We start from the raw sequence: 25561 nt of genomic DNA, 5'->3' as shown, positions 1-25561 counted from the left end.
TACATTTAACCAAACCTAAAATGTTTACAAAAATATACAAATTATTAAATAACAAAAAAGAACTTACTGGAGTACAGGCTTCAATATTACAAAAAGAAGAAAGTAAGATCATTTTTGTCGATTTTGTAAAGTACACTGCAGCAAATACATTTTTGTGTTCTCATCCGTCAGCAAAAGAAAAGAAATCCATGATAGTGTTTCAGTGACTTTCCAAATAATGGGAAAAAGTGAATAAATAACAAGCAGTTGTTTTAGGTATAAATGTCAAGGTAAGAAAACACAAAGTATAGTGTTGTAAATGTACATTAATTTGGTAAAAACTAAAATATAATAGTTTCTATATTTACCATGCTAATAATTGTGGAAATGCAGATAAAACACATCAGTGTGTAAACGGGACTTTTATTTTGGTCTGGTGATGTGACGTCATAAAGCGGCGCCCCTAGCCCTGCATTTGTTGTGTTTCTGCTGAAGAAAGGTTTGTGCTTTTTACGTTTTTTAATCAGTGCAACTGTTGTCAGTTTAAACGTTTTTACAAGCTACACAAAATAAACAAGTCAATCTTAAATATAACATTGTAATGTTTTGTTATTTTGTGAGTAAAGTGCACCCTCATATTAATAACAGAAATTGAGCGACTCATTTGGTCCTTAAATACAAGTCGGTTCAAGAAGAAAGTGCGAGAAAATGAGAATCCGAATCATCTGAACCGAATCAGTTGTAAAATGATTCAGTGATTCGAATCGACTCATTCAGTGACAACAAACTAACAAACACAAACATGTATAATGATAACTTTTACAAACTGCAAATGTTTTCATGAAAGTGTAATTATTAAATGTTATGTACAAATAATTGAATGCCAAAACTAGTCAAGTCAAGTCAAGTCAAGTAGGTTTTATTGTCATTCCAACCATATACAGTTCAGTACACAGTGAAACGATCAACGTTCCTCCAGGACCAAGGTGCCACATACATGCAAAACAACATAAATTAACAGCACAACAACACAACAAAAGTTTGACAACAAAAAAATAGACAAAGTGCATGTGCAATTGCAGGTGTGCAAACGAGCAATGTGCAACAAGAGCTAGAAACAACAAAACAATGTGATACGTTGCAGTAGTTGTGCAATGTGCAAATATATGCATACAGGTAGGCATGTATGAACAGTTTTGAGATGATTGTGCATGTGTGTTAATCAGTTCAGTCCTGATGTTACTTAGTACGTCTGAGTAAATTGTGTGTGTGTGTGTGTGTGTGTGTGTGTGTGTGTGTGTGTGTGTGTGTGTGTGTGTGTGTGTGTGTGTGTGTGTGTGTGTCAGTCCAGTCCCCTTGTGTTAAGGAGTCGGATGGCTTGTGGATAGAAACTGTTACAAAATCTGGATGTGCGTGCCCGAATGCTTCGGTACCTTTTTCCAGATGGCAGTAGTGTGAAGAGTGAATGTGATGGGTGTGTCCGGTCAGCCACGATGCTGGTGGCTTTGCGGATGCAGCGTGTTGTGTATATGTCTTCGATAGAGGGAAGAGAACTAAATAATAATAATAAATGCCTAATATCTATTTTAGTCTGGTCATTTCCCATTAACTATTAGTCTGAGTCTCTTACCAGTGCACTGACCGCTGTAGTGAACACATAGAGATTTTTTTTTTTTTGCATTTATTTTTGAGAATAATTTACTTTCTGTTAATTACTCTAATCTTAAACAGGACAAAAGTGTCCAAGCACACAGAGAAAACCCTCCTGAATCAACTGAGATCCACGTGACACACTATTATAAAGATGGTGTTTATTAAAGAGGAGACTGAAGACATGAAGATTGAAGAGACATTCAGAGTCAAACATGACGATATTGAGGAACAAACAAAGATGGATTTCATTAAAGAGGAGAGTGAAGACGCAAAGTTTGAAGAAACATTCAGAGTCAAACAAGAAGAAACTGAGGAACAAACAGGTTGGTTTTTATTCTCAAAGCTGAACTGACTTGATCCTTAAAATGTCTAGCTCTACAGAAATGAATGATATTTGTGAGAATGTTTAAGAGCGTCGTAATTAAAGCGGTTTGTGGACAGACATGTTGAGATCACATGACCAGACAAATAATAAAATCCTGCGTTCACATTGGACATTTGTTATTATGGCATCATGCTTTTAGGTTGTAGCAATAGGTGCGTTCGAGATGCACTACACTAGCCTGCCGCCGGCTGGCGAGAGCAGCCGCTTGCAGTCGGGGGAGGAGTGAAGAGACGGCCGTCAAGTCGGACACTTATAGACGATGAGACTGTATTTCAAACATACACAAAAAAAAAGGAATAAAGAAAAAGAAGAAATGAAACTACATAAGATAAATAAATAAAAGAAAAAAAATTACCCTATCATTTATTCTATATGCTACAATCGTTTTGCTTTTGTGTTGATCATTTCAAGTATGTGAGTTACTTTAATGTAATGAAATATGACGCTTATTATTTGTATCTTGGTTTTGTAGTTAGCTATAGGACATTTTTCAATTTTTATAAGCAGTTTATTCAGTGTAGTGAAGCCTCTCACAACATCCATTAAAAAACGGCCTCTGGTTGACCAGTTTTTTTTTTTTACTCTTATACAATAAGAATATATATTTACCATATCGCCTAGTCTTCATTTTTATCAATAATGTTTTGTTTGAATATCAGATATTCGATATAAAGATTGATTACACACCTGAACTTTTTTAAGAAAATGAAGTCGAACGCACCTATTAATAAATAATTAGCCCGAACATTTTAGTTCTATAACATTAAACCCAATATCTGCTTCTAAAATTAAAAGCATTAATTTTTATCACTTAATTATGCAGCAGTCTCTGTTGTGCCAATTTTCTGTTCCAATAAGTCAAGAGGCAGAAAGTATTTAGTTATTTACTTGCAAGAAATTTGGGCAATTAATTGAAATACAATGTCAACTTCCAACGATTATGAAAATACAATAATCAAGATAAAACCATTAGTGTGCACCATTCTGCCCATTCCCTTTCCAGTGGTGTGGTTTCACTCCATAAAACTTACTGTGCAAATCAGTCAAATTATGTGATCAAAATGCTGCACTTGATTATTGATAATGATTTTTCACATAAACCATCATCAGTTATGTCTTAAGTGAACAAAAACAGCTGAGCATGAAAATATGTGTGTAACAGTATATTGGATCCATGCAGCTCCTAAAACGACAACAGCTCACACTATTCCCTCTGCCGTCTGTACGGTTAAACTACAAAAGATAAAAGCATTTGTAGCTGTAATATTAAACAAATCAAGTTTAATTCTTACAGTGAAGACTATGCTGTTTTATTTTACATTTAATTCTGTTTAATTTCTCTATAGCTGTTCGCTGATAATTAGATAAAATAATAAGATAATACCAAATTTTAAGTAGGCAGGGTTAGTTAACACACAAGTAACCTATAACTGAACATCATATGATACGTTATGTAATTCTTAAAATGATTTAAATCTTAATTTTTTTATTAGGAAGTATGTAAAACCAAAAATCCATGTCTTTTAATATGAAATGCTTTCACTTTAGGGGAAAAACACTGCACTGGCGAAAATCATTGATTATATGTTTACTTTAAATTTCTTTACAGAGAAATATTACTTTTCATATTTAAGCCCAAAATATGAGCTTATCCTGCGACTGAATAACAGGGACTAAAAAGAAGACGATAGAATAAAAATATGATAGAAAAATTGATACTGAGGAACAAACAGGTTGGTTTTCATTCTCAAAGCTGAACTCACTCATTTGATCCACATAAAAATGTCCAGCTCTTAAAATATATATATATATATATATATATATATATATATATATTAGGGCTGTCAAAAATAACGCGTTAACGGCGTTAATTATTTTGTTGTTGTTAATTACGTCAAATTTTTTAACGCATTTCACGCATGCGCAATGTGACGAATTATTTGTCAGGAAAGTGGTTGGGGAGCTAGAGGAGAGATGGAGCAAGGTGAGCCTATGGACGGATTCAAATATAAAAAGAATGAAGATGGTACAGTTAACAAGTATAAGCCTGGGCAACAGCCCCTCTGCAACTGGAGTGGTTAGCCATATAGGCCCGGTTCTACTGGACTGTTCTTAGACGGTGCTATATACCCTCAAACGAAAGCAAACCAATTGAAGATCTGGCAAACAATCCAGCGTTGTTCATCTCCTGACTAAGTGTAGACGCGATGTAAATAAAAGATTCATTGTGTAGTTTAGAAAGCTTTATTGATTATAACGGAACGTTGTGAGATCTCTATGAACTAAGATTTGTGACGCTTTTAGTGATAATAAAGGGAGCGCGCTTTGCACTTTCCATGCCATAATCCATTCACAATTTGTATGAAACTTTCGTTTTTCTTATGTTTTGGGAATTACGTCTGCATAGTTGTGCTGGGTTCATTCTCGAAAGAGCGGTGACTGACACAGTGACAGAGTGGAGAGTGGAAGATAAAGCCGCTTTGCAGGTCATCGAGGCACCAGCTCAATCATTTGCATTTTTTCAGTGGAAGCAATTTAAAATTATCCGTCATTTTTGCTCACAAAGGAAAAAGTAATACACCAAAAAATGTTGCAGTGTTTTTATAAAATAAAGAAAACAAAAATGATGCGCTTTCTGTCGTCTCATTCTTGAACAGGAGTGCTTAAAAAAATAAAGCTAAATGCATGCCTCACAGACATGATAAACATATATATATATTGTAATATATATGTTGTAATAAGTAGTTTTATTATAAGATTATACAATTGCTCTTTTTATCATTATCACTTTGAATAATGGGAATAGGTTTTGAGATTACATTTAACTTCTGCTTTAATAGCTTAGTCTGTATAAGATCTTAATGTTGCTGGGTTTAATGTTTGCTTTGAGCAATTAAAAATGGTGTTAATTTGGATTTGTCTTTTTTGCATTAGACCTGATGACACTGAAAGAGGAGAGTCAAGAACTCAACGAAAAGGAAGATGATCTCCAGCTTGAGAAACATGATTTCATGGCTGGAGAAAATTCATATAGTTGCTCACATACTAAAACAAAAGCACAAACGACAGCAAAAAGAAGTGTTTTTACCTGCCAGCAATGTGGAAAAACTTACAACAGAAAGGAAAACCTTAAAGTCCACATGAGAGTTCATACTGGAGAAAGACCTTTCACCTGTCAACAGTGTGGAAAGAGTTTCATTCAAAAAGGAACCCTTACTATCCATATGAGAGTTCACACTGGAAAGAGACCCTTTGTCTGTCAACAGTGTGGAAAGAGATTTATTGAAAGACGAAACCTTAGTGTTCACATGAGAATCCACTCTGGAGAAAGACCTTTCACCTGTCAACAGTGTGGAAAAAGTTTCAGTCAAAAATGCAAACTTCAATACCACATGAAATCTCACACTGGAGAGAAGCCTTACGCATGCTCTCAATGTGAAAGGAGTTTTGCACATAAACAATGCCTTAATGCCCACATGATGATTCACACTGGAGAAAAGCCTTACACCTGCAAACTATGTGGAAAGAGCTTCAATCATAAATCAAACCTTAATAAACACACAAACATTCACAGTGGAGGAAAAACTTTCATGTGTTCTCAATGAAAATATTGAAATTATCAAAATATTGCCTTGATGTCCACATGAAAACTCATGCTGATAGTAAGACATGCGAACAGCTTCTTACCCAAACTGTTAATGAAAACAAGGAAATAATCAAAGGGAAATTTGGAGGCAGATATAGCCGAAACAGTCATTTTAGCCTTGCTACTAAAGAAAAAAAATAAATAAATAATAAATAAATAAAATGGAAACTAACTAAATTTTTACTGGTTAATAGAAATTGTATTGGTTTTAATGGTAACTGTTATAGTGCCTGTTAATCTCTGCTGATAACTGGTCATTGTCTATTGGTGACCACTAAATCCTAATGGAATATGTCCAAAAAACGTAATAGGAAACCATTTGTTAATGATTTTAATGCTTAAAGGTTGATGGTTTGTAATATTTTTAATGGTATTTGCAGTGGAAACAATTCTAATTTCTGTGATATTTTTTTCTTTCCACAGAAAGGTTTGTGAAAACTCTTAGAGCAAACATTTAGGAGTCCTAAATTTAGGACTAACATGCCCATTATTTTTAAGATTTTCTCCTAAATCGCCTACTTTTAGCCTTCAGATGTTTTGCAATGTGACCGCTGAGTGAACAGTCACTTAAAAGATTTTACATGCTACTCAATGTTATCAGTTGCGTAAGAACTACAAGCATTACAGTTACAACTCTATATACGAGCAAAACATGAGGGATCATATCATGACATTTTCAAAACTCTGTCTTTTGTCACATCCTTGTCTTTTATTTTTCATATTACCTGTGCATAATTTCGCTGTCTTCTGCAGCAGATCAGATTATTATTAAACACATAATCATTTACTTTATATCCTCCATTTTTACTTCTGTATGACGGTGTGCTGTGTAAGCGTTGCCAAATCCGTATACACCATATCTTCGCGGAATTGGGCTACTTTTTCCACTGTTTCCTCTGGTTGTTTTCCAAATTTGTGGGTTGACCCAACCACTCTAACGTGGAATTTACCCCCTGAACACGGTTGGGCTAGTTTTGTAGTAGTTTTGAGAAGCAGTTAGGTAGATTTTGGTGTAATAACCTGGAAACCCTGTTTGTATCATACGTTCACACGAGGGCTAGTTCAGAACCATGATCTGTTCACACTAGAAATCTGATATTGGTCACATTTAAAGCAAAAATGTTAACATTTACACTACAAACTCTGTTTAGTCTGTTTTTGAGAAGGTTTCAACTTTGGTGTTCAACATATTGTTTCAGAAATGCAAACAAAGACTGAAATTCTAAATTTGGTTGGTTTTGAGCCACAGGAACACAGAGAACCCTTTGTTATAGAAACATTTTGATTATTCGGATTGATAGGAAACATCCCGAAAATTACTATAGATACTTTCAATGTACTTGTGCTTTTTTGCAGTAAAAAATGGCTCATCTTACCCCACTCTCCCCCTACTGTGTCGTATTTTCTACTTGCATGTTCATCACCTTCTCAGGGTCTTGTAGGATATATTATTTTACGAATTTGTTCAGTTTTGTTCTCTATTATTATGCTGTTTAGAAAATGTTGGAATTTGGTGACAGTAATTTGTTACTAAATGTCAGTATTTGAAGTCAAATGGATGTTGGAATTTGCTTACTTTACAACACGACCTAAAAACATCAAAACCGACATTAAATGTATAACTGACAATGGATTTTGTTTGCACTACATTGTAACCAAAACTATACCAAATGTCTAATGACACTGTGTGCCTGCTGGAACATGGAAATTAGATTCATGTATAAATTAATCAATGCATGACGTAAATGGGTGTATTACATAAATTGGAAATAAAAGTATGAATACTCGTTTTTTTATTTGATTAGTGAACTTTAAAATTCAATATCAAACATGCCTTTAGGTCAGGGGTGCCCAAACTCGGTCATAGAGGGCCGGTGTCCTGCAGAGTTTAGCTCCAACCCCAACTGAACACAGTTACTAGACCTTACCAGGTTTTAGACAGAGTCTCACATATTATATGTGCTACAGACTTTCAGCACTCAATTAGACAGCAACTCTTTATTTTTTATTATGCAACAAAAGAATAACAAATACAAATGCAAAGGCAGAATAAGAACAAAAGACAATGAGAGGTACATACATTAATTCAAAGCATACTATATTGTTTATTAGAATCACACCATTAAAAGAGTTGACATAGCTACACATCAAAATCTTTCCTAAAAACAAAAAAGTAAGTTTTCTTTTTTTCTGTCTCATTTAATTATTCAATGTAAATGGCCACTGTTAAAACTGAGTAAATATTTTGCATATAAAATAAATAATGTGGAAGTCTTTTAAAAATGCTCTTTTACAGCTGCCACAACTAATTGTGAAAAGTTCAGATAAATGTGGTCCATCTTGCTTTGATGTAATGCTGACATATACAAAATAAACTCGATAACAGTCACTTTCACCTGACTAGGTCTGCCCCACTAATAATCAACTGAATGTTAGTCACAAAGCAGTTTTATTAGTTGGTTAATTGCAGAAGAAAATGGTCTATGTCCATTATGAACAGATCGGTCTCTGGGGATAATTACAGTTTATTATCAGGTAGGAAATCTAAATGTTCACAACTTCAGTCTGGTTTATCTGTATCAAAGGTACACTGTAAAAAAAAGCCATACAAAAATGGCAGCTGTGGTTGCCAGAATTTTAGCGTAAAAAATATGGTAGCAGTGTTTTACAGTTTTCAGTTAAATTTACAGGTAAAAACCGTAATTACACTGATATGATGGTAATGTACCAACCTTTTGAAGTACTGAAATCTATTTTGTACCTTTGTAATACACTGATAACCACCAAAAGCAGGTGGTGATGACAATATGTGATGATTTTAAATAATAACACATATAGAAGGTGCACAGTGTCATTCACACAAACACTAAACACCATCGTGGTAACACACATAAAACTGAAATAATGCAAAAAAACATTAATTTAACAACATTAGATGTAACATACAACCCTAATGTACAAAACTTCCAAGAAAAAACTAAGAAAAAGTTATTTTAACAAAAAAAACATCAAATAAAGAAAAATGAAACACAGAGAATTCTGGGATTGTCAATTTACGGTCATTCACTGTAAATTGTTCTTTTTCCACTTCCAAAAATAGTTTTTAACCTTATATAGAAGGGGAACGTCTCGGTTACGTATTGTAACCCTCGTTCCCTGAAGGAGGGAACGGAGACGTCTCGTCGATAGACCGACGAATTGGGATCTCGCCTAGAGAGACCAATCCACTTCATGTGTGTACAAACGAGCCAATGAATATTGGCATGCATGATTGCAGCCAGCTGCGGCTGATCACAGCGTGAGCATATAATGCGCAGCAGGTGCATGCATCATCAAGATTTCGCTGAGGAGCTGGGACAGGCCCGGCCCACAGCGGCGGTACAGGAGCCACGGCGACGGGACGAGACGTCTCCGTTCCCTCCTTCAGGGAACGAGGGTTACAATACGTAACCGAGACGTTCCCTTTCAGTCGGTTCCTTCGACGTCTCGTCGATAGACCGACGAATTGGGATCCCTAACAAAGCGCCGTGGCTGCTGCCCCTTCCAGTGTCCTGAGCGGGCCTCCTGGGTCCTATTACTGGCTTTGGCCAGGGGCTTGCATCAAGAAGAACCAGTCACCATATAACATAGCACCACCATCTCAGTGAAGCTGGAACACTGGGGATATGCGGAGCTCACGTCCTTCCGATCGGAGGTTCGGAGCAATACACATATGACTCAACTCAGGGTATATGGAAGATTGGAGGTGATTGAACCCTCGTATAGTGGTAGAGGACCTACCGGGGAAACACACAGCCTCTAGGGCGCAATGTGGAGAACGTAAGAGATGCAATTAAGTCTCTACGTAGAGCCTAGCCCTTTACCGGTTCTGCAGGATTCATCGAATAAGGGCCTGACGCCTGACGTTCCGCTACGTCGGGTGTCCGCTCAGCGGAGGAACTCAACAGAGCTACTCTTGGGTTACTCTGGAGCAATATAACAAGCCGACCCAAGGCCTCTCTATGTCTCTACCCGTTTGAGGTGAGAACGCAGGAGGGGACTGTGTCTACACGAAGGCTATAGAACCTTGTGAACGTGTTAGGGGTCGCCCAGCCCGCCGCTCTACAAATGTCATTCAGCGAGGCGCCACGAGCCACCGCCCAGGAGGATGCAACACTCCTCGTTGAGTGTGCTCTCAGCCTGAGGGGGCAGGGCACACCCTGAACCTGATAGGCCAGGGTAATGGCATCAACTATCCAGTGGGGCATCCTCTGCTTGGAGACGGCATTCCCCTTCTGCCTGCCTCCATGACACACGAAGAGCTGGTCTGAGGTCCTGAAGCTTTGTGTCCGGTCAACGTAGCATCTTAGTGCTCGGACGGGACAAAGCAAAGCCAGGGCTGGGTCTGCCTCCTCCGAGGGCAGCGCTTGCAGGCTCACCACTTGGTCCCTGAAGGGAGTAGTGGGAACCTTGGGCACATAACCCGGCCGGGGCCTCAGTGTTACCTGGGAATCCGCCGGGCCGAAGTCTAGGCACGAATCGTTGACCGAAAATGCGTGCAGGTCTCCTACCCTCTTGATGGAAGCCAATGCAAGCAGGAGCAGAGTTTTCATTGAGAGAAACTTCAGCTCGACTGAATGCAAGGGCTCAAAGGGAGCCTGCTGTAGCGCTGTAAGGACTAGAGACAGGTCCCAAGAGGGTACAGAGGGGGGCCTAGTAGGATTTAACCTTCTGGCGCCCCTAAGAAACCTGGTGACCAGGTCGTGCTTCCCTACCGACCTTCCCTCTACGAGGTCATGGTTAGCGGAAATAGCAGCCACATAGACTTTAAGGGTTGAGGGGGACAGCCTACGCTCCAACCCTTGCTGCAGGAAGGAAAGCACGGCTCTGATCGGGCAACTTCGGGGGTCCTCTCCATGGGAGGAACACCAATCAACGAACAGGTTCCATTTTAGGGCGTAGGCATGTCTAGTAGACTGCGCTCGTGCCGAAGTAATAGTGTCAACTACCCCTTGGGGTAGGTCACTTAGAACCTCCGCGTCCCGTCCAGGGACCAGACATGTAGTTTCCAGAGGTCTGGACGCGGGTGCCATAGGGTGCCCCGTCTCTGAGTCAGTAGATCCTTCCTCAGAGGAATTTGCCAGGGAGGGGCTGTCGCGAGGAGCACAAGTTCGGGGAACCAGGTCCGGGTGGGCCAATAGGGGGCTACCAGAAGGACCTGCTCCTCGTCCTCCCTGATCTTGCACAGTGTCTGTGCAAGAAGGCTCACTGGGGGAAACGCATATTTGCGAAGGCCCCGCGGCCAGCTGCAAGCCAGCGCATCCGTGCCGAGTGTTCCTTCGGTCAGGGAGAAGAATAGCCGGCAGTGGGACGTCTGCTGGGAGGCGAACAGGTCTACCTGAGCCTCGCCGAAACGTCTCCAAATCAGCTGGACCGACTGGGGGTGGAGTCTCCACTCTCCGGGAAGCGCAGCTCGTGAGAGCTCGTCGGCCGCACGGTTGAGCGACCCGGGAATGTGAATGGCACGAAGCGACCTCAGATGCTTCTGACTCCACAAGAGGAGATGACGGGCGAGTTGCGACATGCGACGGGAGCGTAGACCACCTTGTCGGTTGATGTACGCAACGGTCGCAATGTTGTCCGTGCGGACCAACACGTGCTTGCCCCGTAGGTGCCCCTTGAGTCGGAGCAGGGCGAGACGTACTGCAAGCAACTCGAGGCAGTTGATGTGCCAAGTTAGCTGGGGGCCCGTCCAAACCCCTGAAACTGCCTGTCCGTCGTACGTGGCTCCCCAACCGGTGGTGGAGGCATCTGTGTATACCACAGCATGCCTGGAGACCTGTTCCAAGGGTACTCCTGCCCGTAGGAACGAGGGGTCTGACCACGGGCTGAAGGTGTGGCGGCAGGCCGGTGTCACTTGAACCCGGTAAGAGCCGCGTAGCCACGCTCTCCTCGGGACTCGGCCATGAAGCCAGTGTTGAAGCGGTCTCATATGGAGCAGCCCTAGCGGAGTAACCGCTGCTGCTGCCGCCATATGCCCCAGGAGCCTCTGAAATTGTTTCAGTGGGACCGCTGTCCTGCTCTTGAACATATTCAGGCAGTTCAACACAGACTGAGCACGTTCCTGCGTGAGGCGTGCTGTCTGAGTGACCGAGTCCAGTTCCATACCGAGAAAAGAGATCCTCTGAGTTGGAGTGAGTTTGCTCTTTTCCCAGTTGACCCGAAGACCCAACCGGCTGAGGTGTGTGAGCACCAAGTCCCTGTGTTCGCACAATTGGTCCCGAGACTGTGCTAGAATGAGCCAGTCGTCGAGGTAATTGAGAATGCGAACGCCCTGTTCTCTGAGGGGAACGAGGGCCGCCTCCGCGACTTTCGTGAAGACACGGGGGGAGAGGGACAGCCCGAAGGGCAGGACTGTGTACTGATATGCTCTGCCTTCGAACGCGAACCGCAGAAAAGGTCTGTGGCGTGGAAGGATAGACACATGAAAGTACGCGTCCTTCAGGTCGATCGCTGCAAACCAATCTTGGGGACGGACACATCTGAAGATGTGCTTCTGTGTGAGCATCTTGAACGGTAGCCTGTGAAGGGCCCGGTTCAAGACGCGCAGATCCAAGATCGGCCGAAGCCCGCCGCTTTTCTTGGGTACTATGAAGTACGGGCTGTAGAAGCCCGACCTCATATCGGCTGGAGGGACCGGCTGAATTGCTTCCTTCGCCAGCAAGGTTGCAATTTCTGCACGCAAGATGGAAGCATCTGCGGCCCTGACTGAGGTGAAATGGACACCTCTGAATTTGGGAGGGCGCCGGGCGAACTGAATCGCATAGCCGAGTCTGACGGTCCGAAGGAGCCAGCAAGATGGGCTGGGAAGCTCTTTCCAGGCTCCCAGATAATGAGCAAGTGGCACCAGGGGGACCACCGACGTACCCGCGGGGGAGCAGCGATAGGGGGCGCAGGGACCCCGCCCGGGCGTCTCGTAGCCGGTCCGAAGCGGGATCACAGCGTCTGTATGTAGTGTGTGCGAGACGCTTACCTGCGCAGGAGCCGATGGTGCGTGAGTAGTCCGTCTTGCCGTGCTCTCGAACCGCCCATCGTTGCTCACTGGCGAGGGGGGGGGACGGGTGAGGCGCTGGGGTGACCCGCGCACTCCCCGTGGGCCCCCGAAGGGACCCAGAGATAGAGAAATCTGCTCTTTTGTCGAGAATTTGGGTACCACCGACCTGACGGTCGGCGGCGGGAAAAAAACAAACAAAAGATTCTCCGCCCGGCCCTCCTCCGGGGGAGGGAGTGGTGCGATCACCATCTCCCGAAGAGCAGCATCCTCCATCTCTGGGTCGCCCGTCTCAGGGTCTCTTGTTCTTGCGCTTCCCAGTGGTCTTTTTGGGAGCCTGGACGGGCTGGGCGGCGGCTCGACGACCGGCTCCACGGCGCCGTTGTGAAGGCTGCTGCGGTGGCTGCTGTGGAGCGGAGGCGGAAGCCGAGGGCCGCCCTCGGCGACGAGCAGACTGAGGTGCCGCCGGCGGCCGGGTGGAGGCAGCAGCTGCACGCCGGGGCAAGATGTGACTAATGGCCTCAGTCTGCTTCTTGGCAGCGGAGAACTGCTGGGCAAAGCTCTCCACTGCGTCGCCGAAGAGGCCGGTCTGGGACACCGGGGCGTCGAGGAACCTGGTCTTCTCAGAGTCCCTCATGTCTGCCAGACACAGCCAGAGATGGCGTTCCTGGACCACCATGGTGGACATGGCACGACCCAGAGACCGCGCGGTCACCTTCGTCGCACGTAGCGCGAGGTCCGTGGCGATACGGAGTTCACGGAGAACTTCCGGGTCGTGACCACCCTCGTACAGGTCCTTCAGTGCCTGAGCCTGATGCACCTGTAGCAACGCCATAGCGTGCAAGGCGGAGGCAGCGGAGCCACAGGCCGTATAGGCACTACCGATCAGTGCCGACGAGTGCCTACAGGCCCGGGACGGGAGTGACGGGTTATCGCCCCGCCAAGTGGAAGCGGCGCCCGGACACAGTTGCATCGCGACCGCACGCTCCACCGGCGGGACGCCCGTATATCCCCGCGCTGCTCCGCCATCAAGGGTGGTGAGGGAGGAGGTCCCACTCGAACGGTTTCGGGCAGTGAAAGGTGCCCTCCACGTCGAAGTGAGTTCCTCATGCACTTCCGGGAAGAAAGGCACTGGGGTGGGACGCTGAGAACCAGCGCGAGCCACCCCGAGATACCAATCATCCAGCCGGGAGGGCTCGGGACGTGATGGAGGATTCCATTCAAGCCCTACCCTCTCGGCGGCCCGGGCAAGCATAGCCATCATTTCTGGGTCGGTATCCGGCACTGCTGACCGCCCAGCGGACGACAGCGTGCTTTCCTCCTCCCCGGAGAAATCCGGCTCTCCCTCCGATGCCGCGACCGACATCTGTTCGTCGGGGGGAGCCCCGAAAGTAACGGGCGGTGCCCCCAGGGGAGAGCCCGCCCGCTCTCTCGGAAGCTCCACTGGCAGCGGAGCGTCGGCGGAAGGGGGAACCCCCGGCGGGGAATTCCTCACCGTCACCGACAGACCGGCCAGCCCCCTGCTTCCAGACGTCACGCCCGCCCGGCGTTTGCCGGGAGGAACGTTCGATCTGGGCAGCGGGACTGGAACCCCGCCCCTTTGCAGGAAGCGGAGTCTGGTTCGCAGCTCCGCGATAGTCATTCTCCCGCAGTGCGGGCATGACTCATCCACGAACGCTGCCTCAGCGTGTTGAGTGCCCAGACACGTGAGGCAGTGATCGTGGCCATCGCCCGGCGCCAGGTAACGGCCGCATCCAGAAACACACGGGGAAAAAGGCATGATGTAATCGCCTCGTCTTTATAAAGACGTTCACCCGCTTGAAATTTGCTCTTTTAGAGAAATTCACTCTTTTAGTGCTGAAGCGCACAGGGGAGATGGCCGCAGCAACACAGAAGGTGGGTGGTGCAAACCAGCTGTGTGCTCCACTCGACACGGAAGACCACCGCCGCTGAAGCGCCGTGCCACCAACACAAAAGAAGAGACTTGCTGAAGAGGACTGCTTTGATGACTCGTCTGCATAGACTGGTCCAGCTCCAAAGCGAAAGCTTGATGATGCATGCACCTGCTGCGCATTATATGCTCACGCTGTGATCAGCCGCAGCTGGCTGCAATCATGCATGCCAATATTCATTGGCTCGTTTGTACACACATGAAGTGGATTGGTCTCTCTAGGCGAGATCCCAATTCGTCGGTCTATCGACGAGACGTCGAAGGAACCGACTGAAAGGGAACTATTGCTCATACAGTTCATGGTGATATGAACAAATATTCTACACCATTTCTGCTACAGGCATAAATGATTCCTCATACCATGTGGTTGTTGAGCACATGTTGTCTTTTAAAAGAAACTAGATATAAAGATATTACAAATAAGACTCTCAACAATATAATAAGCACAGGAATCCCATATGTTTACACTGAAGTAAGAACCTGAGTCATATATAGAAACCAGAATTTCATAGAAACTTAAAGTTAGGCTCTCAACCATAGAAACCACTCAAAACACTCTAGCAACTGCATATCAAAACACTAACAACCACTCAGAATAAATTAGCAACTGTGGAGCAGACCACCACTAACATTTTCTTTAGAAAATGCAAAAATCTAGGTATATTTTTGTTGGGGTAAAAGCCTTCCAGTTCTGATGCAAAACCTCAGTGAACACAATCTGTACGGTGAGTCTCCAAAAGAAAGGTGTGGAAACCAAAAGAAATTAGGTGTGCTATTTAGATCAGGAGCTGTCCAGCACTTCAGCACCATGGACAGCGTCGTGCAAAAACCTACATCAATGTCCTAGCAATAAAGTCAGTACTAAATGTTTACAAAAGGAAATCCAAATGCTATTTTCTCATGCAGAAACCACTGTCACAATGCCATGGCACTGATATGTATTTGTTGTGTATTCTGGGTGGTAACTAGGTGGTTACTTTCTAGCCCAAGTAAAAGAGTTAACCCTCAATTCAGTGTATCAATGTACCTCTATGGGATTTGTGTCTGTTTTCTTGTGCAAAATCATCTGCATTAGAAAAGTAATAGGTCACATCTCAACAAGCCACATGAGATCAGGTGTTATTCTAATCATAATTAAATTTAGCCTGTAGAAACAGCAAATTCTTATACTTATACTTATATCCTGTAAGCAGTGAAGCGTGCTTAAGTTTCCAATGACTGAATGCAACCAGAAACTATGACATAGCCTCACGGTGAATATACAACTCTTGTGATCTTGCCTCCAGGTAAAACTAAGAATGAAACTGACAGTCTTTCCATAGAGAGTAAAGCAGGAACCGCTCAGGTTTACAACCGCAATCATTTAGCAGATGTTGGGAAAGTCATGAGAGACTCAGATTCCTTCGAGCAGGTGTTCTTTAGTGCTAGTTTTAAAAGTTTCGGAAAAGTTTGGAGAGCATTTGGGGCCACTTCGTCCTCATCACAGCGGGTGATGTTTGTTCTTGGTTTTATTTTCAGAGGAAACTGTCTAGACATAACCACAGAGCCACAGAAAAGACACTGTTTTCTCTATCCACTCCTGTTATGCTAATTTGCTGAGATGAATTTCCTTTGCTCTGATGGCATTTAAACATGTTCTTCTTTAGCCCTACTAAAAGTCAAGCTTACGTTTAGTAATATAGCTCAATATATGCACAGACATGTACAATGTTTACTTCAGCGAACGGCAGTAAATCTGCCTCCACATAATCAAATAAGCATCTACAGCTCTTTATCTGTATTTTTATGTACATCATGCTCAATAGATGGCATACACTCACAACCATTTTCTTATTAAACTGTCACGTCGGATTAGCAAAATCAGCATATGTTGCAGATTCATGTCCCAAATGTACATTACTAAACCTTTCCTTATATGAATGTATTACAATAGGGACCTCTAGTGGTTAACTGCTGCTACAGTTTGCCAGAAGGAAAAATGGATAAAATCTTAAAATCCAGATCTTAAGAACCTTCTTTCCAGGCAGGCAAATGTGACTGAACACACATTTAATTTCTCCATCATCATCATCATCATCATCATCATAATAATAATAATAATAATAATAATAATAATAATAATAATAATAATAATAATAATAATAATAATAATAATAATACATAGATACATAAATAAACATAGTGTAAGACCTGAAGGATTTTCAGGACAAACAAGGGACTTATGATAACTATCTCTAAACAGAAAAGCTGTGTATTATTCAGGTAACAACACACTATTAAGAATCAAGTGTATGCAAACTTTTGAACAGGGAAATCATTATAAATTCAACTATTATTTTCTTTTGTGGACTATATGTAGACATCTTTTATGTGAAATATCTTATTTAGGTCAGTACTAATTAAAAAAAAATAACATGCATTTTTTATGATACCTCTTATTTTTCTTACTTTACTTTTGACCTCAACTGTACATAAACTTTTCCAACCATATACAGGATAATATTTATTATTGCATACACAAATAGCACATGAAATATTTTGGAACATAAATGTACACTTGGAAAAAAGTTTTAATGACTTGTCCAGGCTTGAAAAATCTATGTTCCCTTATATTTAAAGGTTTTTATGAATCTCTGCAGTGCTGAAAGTATTGATGGTGAAAAAACCACACAGCATGAAAAATGAACTCAATTGATCCAGACCTTAATGCAAACACGCTATAAAACTAGGTCTCTTTCACAAATACTTTATAAAATCACCAGTGATTCCTTCTTTCTGCTATACTTAAATAGGCTAAACTCACGGGTGAGCCAGTGGTCCTCTGGTGTGACTTTAAATGCAGACCTTGAGCCAAGAACTCATTACCAAACACCAATGACTTGTACATATGGGTACAGTCATTTTTAGATACTTCCAAAACTGGTGCAACAGAGATGGAAATGCAATTTTTAAATTCATGAATTATGCTTTCATCTTTGTTGCCACAATATTGGAAGTGCCTTTTTCTGTTTTAAAGAAGGAGGTGTCCCAATACTTTTGTCCATAGTGTACAAATCAGTGGTGTTTGGCAATGAGATTTTGGCTTAAGGTCTGCATTTGAAGTCACACCAGAGGAGTTGGGCTTAGGATTTGGCGTTACGCAGACCAGTCAAGTTCATCCACACTGACTAAATCAATAATTTCTCCATGAACCTTGCCTTATACACAAAGGCGTTGTCATGTTAGAATAGAAAGGGTCCTGTCCAAACTGTTGCTATAAAATTAGAAGCACACAATTCCATAGAACATCATTACATGCTTAAATATTAAGATTTATACTCATTGAAATTACTAAAGTAGTCAAACCTTTTAATTAGAAGGGGGTGTACCAATACTTTTGGCAATATAGTGTATCTATACATACAATTCACTGCAGTTTCCAGCTGAAATGAACACTATTGGCTGTAAAACCCCAAACACAAATTACACTTACAGAGTCAGATTATTGACCAATGGCTTATTTTTACATAGGATTCACATTTCACAATACTATGTTATGACCTTAAAGCATTTTAGCCATGGAGCATTTTTACATTTGCAACTTGCTCTGTAAACTTGCTCGATAGCTAACCCGGTACAGCGTTGCACGAGTCCAGTGTACAAGTCCAGTGAAACAAGTCATGATAAAAGAGCACAAAGACTTGACAACATGAGTGCTTCAATAATAACATTTTATCTTGAGTTTGCTTTTGTTTACACTGTTATGTTTAGGGTAGTCTAAGTTACTTTCAAATTCAACAGAGTGTTAACCTTTTAGCACCACTCAATGGACATTTTATTTCTGAACTGCCATGATACATACAACAACCAGCGTAATATAATGTTGCCACATTCACATTCATCATTTTGAAGAAAATTGAGTGCGCTTTTAGTACCATTCGTCTCACTTTAAAAGTGCTGTCAAACCTATATTAGTGGACTGCTAAATACAATATACACTGAAAAACAAATTCAACATCTAAATAGAGTCAAAACTATTTAATACTGCTTAACCAACCTACTTAAATATATTACTTTATATGAACAAAACTATAAAATTGATATGGGTTAAATCATACTGTATGTGTAATCAAAGTGTAATATATTTCATATAAGCTTCTATACAGTATAGCCTGCTGTTTTTTGCAGACAAACAAGGGCCTTACTGCTGCATGTGTCAAATACTCTGCATTAATCCTACTTCTCCTTTGTAAAGTTGCTCTCTGCTCCAGTATAGTGTCATGACATGTTTCCTACAGAACAATTCGTCAAACTCTTCTTGAGCCTCAGCTGAATGGACATAAAATCCACACAATGTGACACTCTCCACTTCTGTCCGCAGGATACACTGAATCCTCAAAGGCTTCGGAGATAATACAGGTTTCCCTTCACACCTCTGCGTTGCTGCCATTGTCACAGCTTGTCATAAAGATAATAATACCATGATGTGTGTCCTGCCTTAAGGACAAAACTGATGGTGTTGTCCTTACATATGCCTCATTACACTGTGAGGAACAGTGGTCAAGGCTACCATCAACATCTGAATGCAATGACCACAGCACTGACAGACCTAAACAGCCCTGTAGACCTCAGGTTTCAGGTGGAAGAAGACTAGAACTTGATTTAAGGCTGAAACTGTAAAGCCTCCAAAAAGCGACATTGTCTTTCACTCACCAACGATCTTAATACCTATGGCACATCTTCAAAACTCATCAAATAGTCAGCTGAACAGCAATGTCTGTCAGCAGTGGATCTTTTTAATTGGTTTCATACAAATGCATTCAGTAAGCATATCTATCAAAACACACAGCATTTGTTTCTCATTCATACTCTGTCATTAGCAAAAAGCCATGCAGCTTCTTCCTTTTTTTCAAAACTATCATTTATGTTAAAAAAATTAGCATATAAACTGAATTAAACAACAATGAGATTTATTTGTAAATTGTAAAATCAATTGTAATATTTTTCAGGAAAAAGTGCTTAATTGAACTGAATGTGAACTTCAAGTAGTGTACTTCAAATCATAAGAGTATTTTCAAAAAAATAATGTTAAATTCTTAACACACTTAAGACATTTACTGTTCTCTATAAGAAAAAAAACATGCCAAAGACTGTGTTAGAAGACAACTGTAATACTGTTGTGTAACAGCAAGTCCAAAATATATATTTATATTTTTCTTATTTTTTCGTTAAATGAAACATTTTGCAAACACCCTCTACACATCAGAAGTATAATGGTTTGAGGCTGCTTTGCTGCCTCTGAACCAGAAAAGTTTGAAATTATATTGAACTCTAATGACAGATGGAACTATAATGAACTCTACATTATACCAGAAAATAGAGGAAAATGTCAACTGAATGTGTTCTGAAGCACATAAGAAAGCTGATCCTACAGAAAAACCCTACACATACAAATAGATCTACCACTGAATGGTTAAAGCAGAATAAATGTAATGTTTTAAAAGTCAAAGTCTGACCTAAACCAATAGAATTGTTGTGAAAGGATCTGAATAGAGTAGTTTAGGTAAGGAAAAGACATCACTGATTTCAAGCGATGCTGAAGGGAGCATCCAAGAAGATGTGCAGGACTGTTTGTTTGCTTGTTTGCATACCTTTAAATAAAAAGTATCTCACAATTTTGCCTTTTTTTCTTAGAATTGTGAGATATAAACTCGCAACTGTGAGTTATAAAGTCAGAATTGCATGATATAAACTCGCAAAAGTTTTTGTTCTCAGAATTGTGTGATATTAACTCACAATTGCGAGAAATAAAGTCAGAATTGCAAGATAAAAACTCACAATTCTCTTTTTCTTGCAATTGCGAGGTTATATCTCACAAATCTGACTTCTTTTTTTTAAAGTTATATTTTTTGGGCTTTTTATGCCTTTAATGGATAGAACAGTAGAGAGATGACAGGAAATCAATGGGCAGAGAGAGGGGAGCAGGACTGGCAAAGGACCTCGAGGCGGGAATCGAACTCCGGTCGCCATAAGCACAGCTGCGCTATATGTCGGCGCACTAACCTCAAGGCTATCAGCGCCGACAATTCTGACTTTTTTCATGCAATTCTGACTTCTTTTCACAGAACTCTGAGATATAATCTCGAAATTGTGAGTTATAAAGTCAGAATTGCTTGAGATAAACTCGCAAAAGTTTTTTTTTTTCAGAATTGTGTGATATTAAGTGAACATTTAATTGCGAGAAATAAAGTCAGAATTGCAAGATAAAAACTCACAATTCTTTTTTTTTCTCGCAATTGCAAGTTTATATCTCACAATTCTGACTTTTTTTTACGCAGTTCTGACTTTTTTTCTCCGAATTGAGATATAAACTTGCAAATAAACTTACAAAGATCAGTTCTGAGGGGAAAAAGACTGACATGTTCTCAGAATTACGAGTTTATATCTTACAATTCTGACCTAAAAACTTGCAATTACGTGTTATAAAGTCAGAATTGAGATATATTCTGTTAGTGTGAGACTTTAATTTGAATAAATGGCTGATAATGCATCCGTTCAGAATGACATTCACATGGGTTACATCCAACATTTTTTTTAAGAGAGGTGTTCTATGGAAGCCTGTTTCTGTCGTTGAATAGAAGAAAAAAAAAGGATATTGTGACATTTTATCTCGTAATTTAGACTTCTTTTCACAGAATTGTGAGATATAAACGTGCAATTGTGAGTTATAAAGTCAGAATTGCAAGATATTCTGTTAGTGTGAGACAAACACTTCAATTTAAATAAATGGCTTGCAATGCACCTCTTCAGAAAGACATTCACATGGATTCAATCTTTTTTTTTTGGAAGCCTGTTTCCACGTCTGAATATTTTTTTGTAAAGGTTATTTCAACCTTTATTTCACAATTCAGATTTTTTTTTTCACACAATTATGACTTTTTTTCTCAAGATTGTGAGATATAAACTTGCAAATGCAAGTTATTAAGTCAGAATTGCATGATATAAACTCGTAAAAGTTTTTTTTTTTTAGAATTGTGTAATATTAATTCACAATTACGAGAAATAATCAGAATTGCAAGATAAAGAAAAAAATTTTTCTTGCAATTGCGAGTTAATATCTCACAATTCTGACTTTTTTCACACAATTCTGACTTTTTTCTCAGAATTGAGATATAAAATCGCAATTGCAAGTTAAGTCAGAATTGCATAATATAAACTCGTAAAAAAAAATTCTTCAGAATTGTGTAATGTAAACTCACGTTTGCGAGAAATAGTCAGAATTGCAAGATAAAGACTCACAATTTTTTCTTGCAATTGCGAGTTTATATCTCACAATTCTGACTTTTTTTCAAGCAATTCTGACTTTTTTCTCAGAATTGTAAGATATAAACTCACAATTGCAAGTATAAAGTCAGAATTGAATGATATAAACTCGTAAAAGTTTTTTTCAGTATTTTGTGATATTAACTCACAATTGCGAGAATAGTCAGAATTGCAAGATAAAGACTCACAATTTTTTTCTTGCAATTGCGAGTTTATATCTCAGAATTCTGACTTTTTTTCATGCAATTCTGACTTTTTTTCTCAGAATTGCGAGATAAAAAAAGTTCCAGTTCCCTTTTCTTTAATTCAATGGCTGGAGAGGGCTTCCATACTGTTCTAATCTCGTTTCCACTGAACTGCTTACAAAACTTAAAATCAACAGAATTTTTAAAATGTTCCTAAAACTACTTAAAACTGTCAGAAAGTATTTTAATATGACGTCATATTTTTAACATTTGACTTCAGAACCAAGATGTCATGATTACCTCCAAACTGTCGCTCCCAATGCTCATTATTATAATACTGGCAGAGAAAATGTCACAAACACACACTCACTTATCAGGTTGATCCAAATAAAACATGACAGAGTCTCTCTTAGTATCAGACAGCGCACATTTCACATACTCCCCTTCAATCAGTGACCTTTCAGAGCATATGCCAATGTATCCAAATTAATAAGCAATGCTGGTGACTCTGCAGCATTTAAATAAATTAATTTATATAAGCTTATTGATACTATATCTGTTTGAGGAAGCAGCACTAGTACAAAATGTGTTGGTTGAGGGCGTTTAGCAGTTTTGTGATCAGCATTAAAGCTACTAGAACAGAAAGGGTAGTCAGCGCAGGAAAGATCAAGATCAATAAACACATACCTTATTCTGCACTGCAGTGCTCATAACAGAATTTCGGCTTTAACTAGAACTGCATCAATCGATAAGAAAGAATGAAAGATGAGAATTGTTGCACACTTATAGCCATGTCTAACAAAAGTGGGATCCAATAAAAGTTTGCTTCAATCACTCATCATCCAGTTGCATCATCAAACCAAATTTACAGTCAGATAGTTCTTGGAATGCTAAAGAAACAGAGAATTCCCAAAGCACTGCGGATCATTTGGGAACTCCAACGGAGAGTTTAAGGAGCCTGAGGGCAAACTGTGTGCATACTGTACATGTTACATTCTATCGATATAACACCCTATTTATCTATTTGCTATCAAACCTCAAGGGAAAAAAAAAACTCTATGGGCACATTAGAGTAGCAGGTGTTACAACATCAAGACACTGCAGTGCTGCATGTTGCAGTACTGTGTTTATATTAAAATAGACAGAAATTTGGATAAACTAAATAAATAGGTCTATAGTTCAACCAAAAATGAAACTTTATGTTGTTATAAACTTACATGCCGTTATTTTTTTTTCTCATGATTTGTGTGCATTATTCTAAGTCTTCTGAAATCATATAATAGCAACAGAAACAGAACAGGAAACTGAAGAAGTCATTCACTAATAATATTTCCCTTCATTGCAGTTCTCAAATGGCACTGTCTACTTTGCATTCTGAAATTGCAAAGCAACAATACTGTATCACTGCAGAACATGAATGCCATATGGCATATTTTTATTGTGTTTTGTCATTTTTTGAAACTTCTCATCGCCACAACTGTTGTTGTACAAAACTGAAATGGAAGCCACACAGCTAACTGCCTTTTTGCCAGAGGCATAAGCCTAAAAAAATATGCTCAATGGAAATACTGTCACGATCCAGGCGGGGTTGAGGAGTGGAGAATGAGAAGGAGAAACCGGAGTAAATGAAACACTGAAACTAACATAAACAAACAAAAACCGGGAGTAAAAGATGAGCACATGAACACAAGCAAACTGAGGTAACAGAAATCATTGACGGACAAATGGGGAGTGAACACACAGACTCTTAAATACACTGAAACGGGGGTGTGGTCACTAACAAGATAACAGGATGACGAGGGGGAAATACAAATATGGGCATAGAAGGAACCAAAAAGACTAACCAAAAGGGGGAGAAACAAGGACTAAACCAAATGAACTAGAAACATGGGGGGAAAAACACTTGGAAAACAGAACAGAACAGGACAATACACAGACATGACTCTGACAAATACATGCCCCATGTACATTTCTGCAAAACTGAAAAAACATACCTATATGTACGAATCACTGCAGTTTCCATTTGAAATGAACACTAGAGGCAGGAAAACTCACAACAACTTTTATTCCTTCTCAAACAAAGTATGATTTACAGAGTAGAGAGTTTTGATTAATAAAGCCTAATTTTCATAATTACTTGCAGAATATTATGTTATTATGTCAAAACTATTTTAACATCCTGCGCAATTTAAAAAATATATATACTTTTGAATGCTGTCGTCACATATACAGCTTTATAAGTATGAGGTTTTTTTTACTCAGTACACTATAAAAAGTTTTCACCAGATTCAACTGAAAAACTTAGGTTCAGCAGCTGCCTTAAAATTTGAAGTTAAATCAGCTTAAAACTACAAGTCATTTTAACTCAAATAAAATAAAATGAGTTGATTTAACTTGTGAGTTGAAATGACTTAAGTTGATTTAACTTAAAATTTTAAGGCAGCTGCTAAACTTAAGTTTTTAAGTTGAAACTGGTGAAAACTCTTTACAGTGTAGGTTGCTCGGTAGCTCATGCGATACGCCGTTGCACAGTGAGTGATGAAGAGCTCCGGTACGAACCCTGTGAAACTACTGTTTTGGATTTTGATAATAAGATTGCTATTTACCTGTTTCAAAGTTATGTTATTTGCTTATTTTAAGTTGATGCCATATGCTTAGAGATAAGGATGCTTGCAATTGCAAAATTTGTTGTGTTAAGGATGAGTAAGAAACAATTGTGTAAGACATGCTTATGAGTTATTACTGTGTAATCAACCACAAAGGTTAACAAGAGGGTACACAGGGGTGAAGAGAGCATGTTGCAACCCCAAGTAGAGCTGAAGCTGATGAAGACCTTGAAGAGGAAACGGATGAGTGCTAGACGCAGACAACAACGTAAGAGACAAAGGAAGGACCACCGTCTCATTAAGAATGACTTGCAGAGACTGATACGCCTACAGCAGGAAGATTGGAACATACAGGATATTGAGGAATTGATGACTAATATGATGATTAATTGATGTGTAATGGTAATTACCCAAAAAGTTGTATAAAAGGTCTGAGGAGTAAACTACTCTTCAGATGCTGACTGCATTAAGCGTAGAGGACACCTGATACCCTAACGAGGGACGCTTAACAGCATCTCCAATATTGCTGTTGAAAAGTTTGATTATATAACAAATGGCTTAGCTGATTTTTTATTTTATTTTTGCATTTAACTGCTTTGTATTGTAACCAATAAATAATAATTTTATTGTTACTAGTGCCTCTCGTGAGATTTTACTTATAACTATTAAATAAACCTTAACCACGAACAACCACAAGGGGAGTCTTCTACGTCATTCCTGAAGGACTGCAACCTGCGGGCAGGTGAGTAACTTTTGGTTTTGGCTAGATTTGACTGTCCTTACCCTACCTGAATAATCATAGGGTTAAAGGGATAAATGCATCA

General features: G+C 40.4%; 1 protein-coding gene across 1 annotated transcript; it reads left to right on the top strand.

Moving 5' to 3' along the window:
* The first annotated feature begins 1718 nt into the window (after positions 1 to 1718).
* Positions 1719 to 7405, top strand: LOC141300949 (uncharacterized). Its single transcript, XM_073831227.1, has 2 exons — positions 1719 to 1955; positions 4952 to 7405. Exons 1-2 carry the CDS (start codon positions 1784 to 1786, stop codon positions 5620 to 5622), a joined length of 843 nt encoding a protein of 280 aa, XP_073687328.1. The 5' UTR covers positions 1719 to 1783; the 3' UTR covers positions 5623 to 7405.
* The last annotated feature ends 18156 nt before the right edge of the window (positions 7406 to 25561 follow it).

Source organism: Garra rufa, chromosome 24, assembly GCF_049309525.1.
Source record: "Garra rufa chromosome 24, GarRuf1.0, whole genome shotgun sequence".
Taxonomy (NCBI): domain Eukaryota; kingdom Metazoa; phylum Chordata; class Actinopteri; order Cypriniformes; family Cyprinidae; genus Garra; species Garra rufa.
The sequence above is the reverse complement of the archived record's forward strand: the minus strand, read 5'-3'. Positions and strand labels throughout refer to the sequence as shown.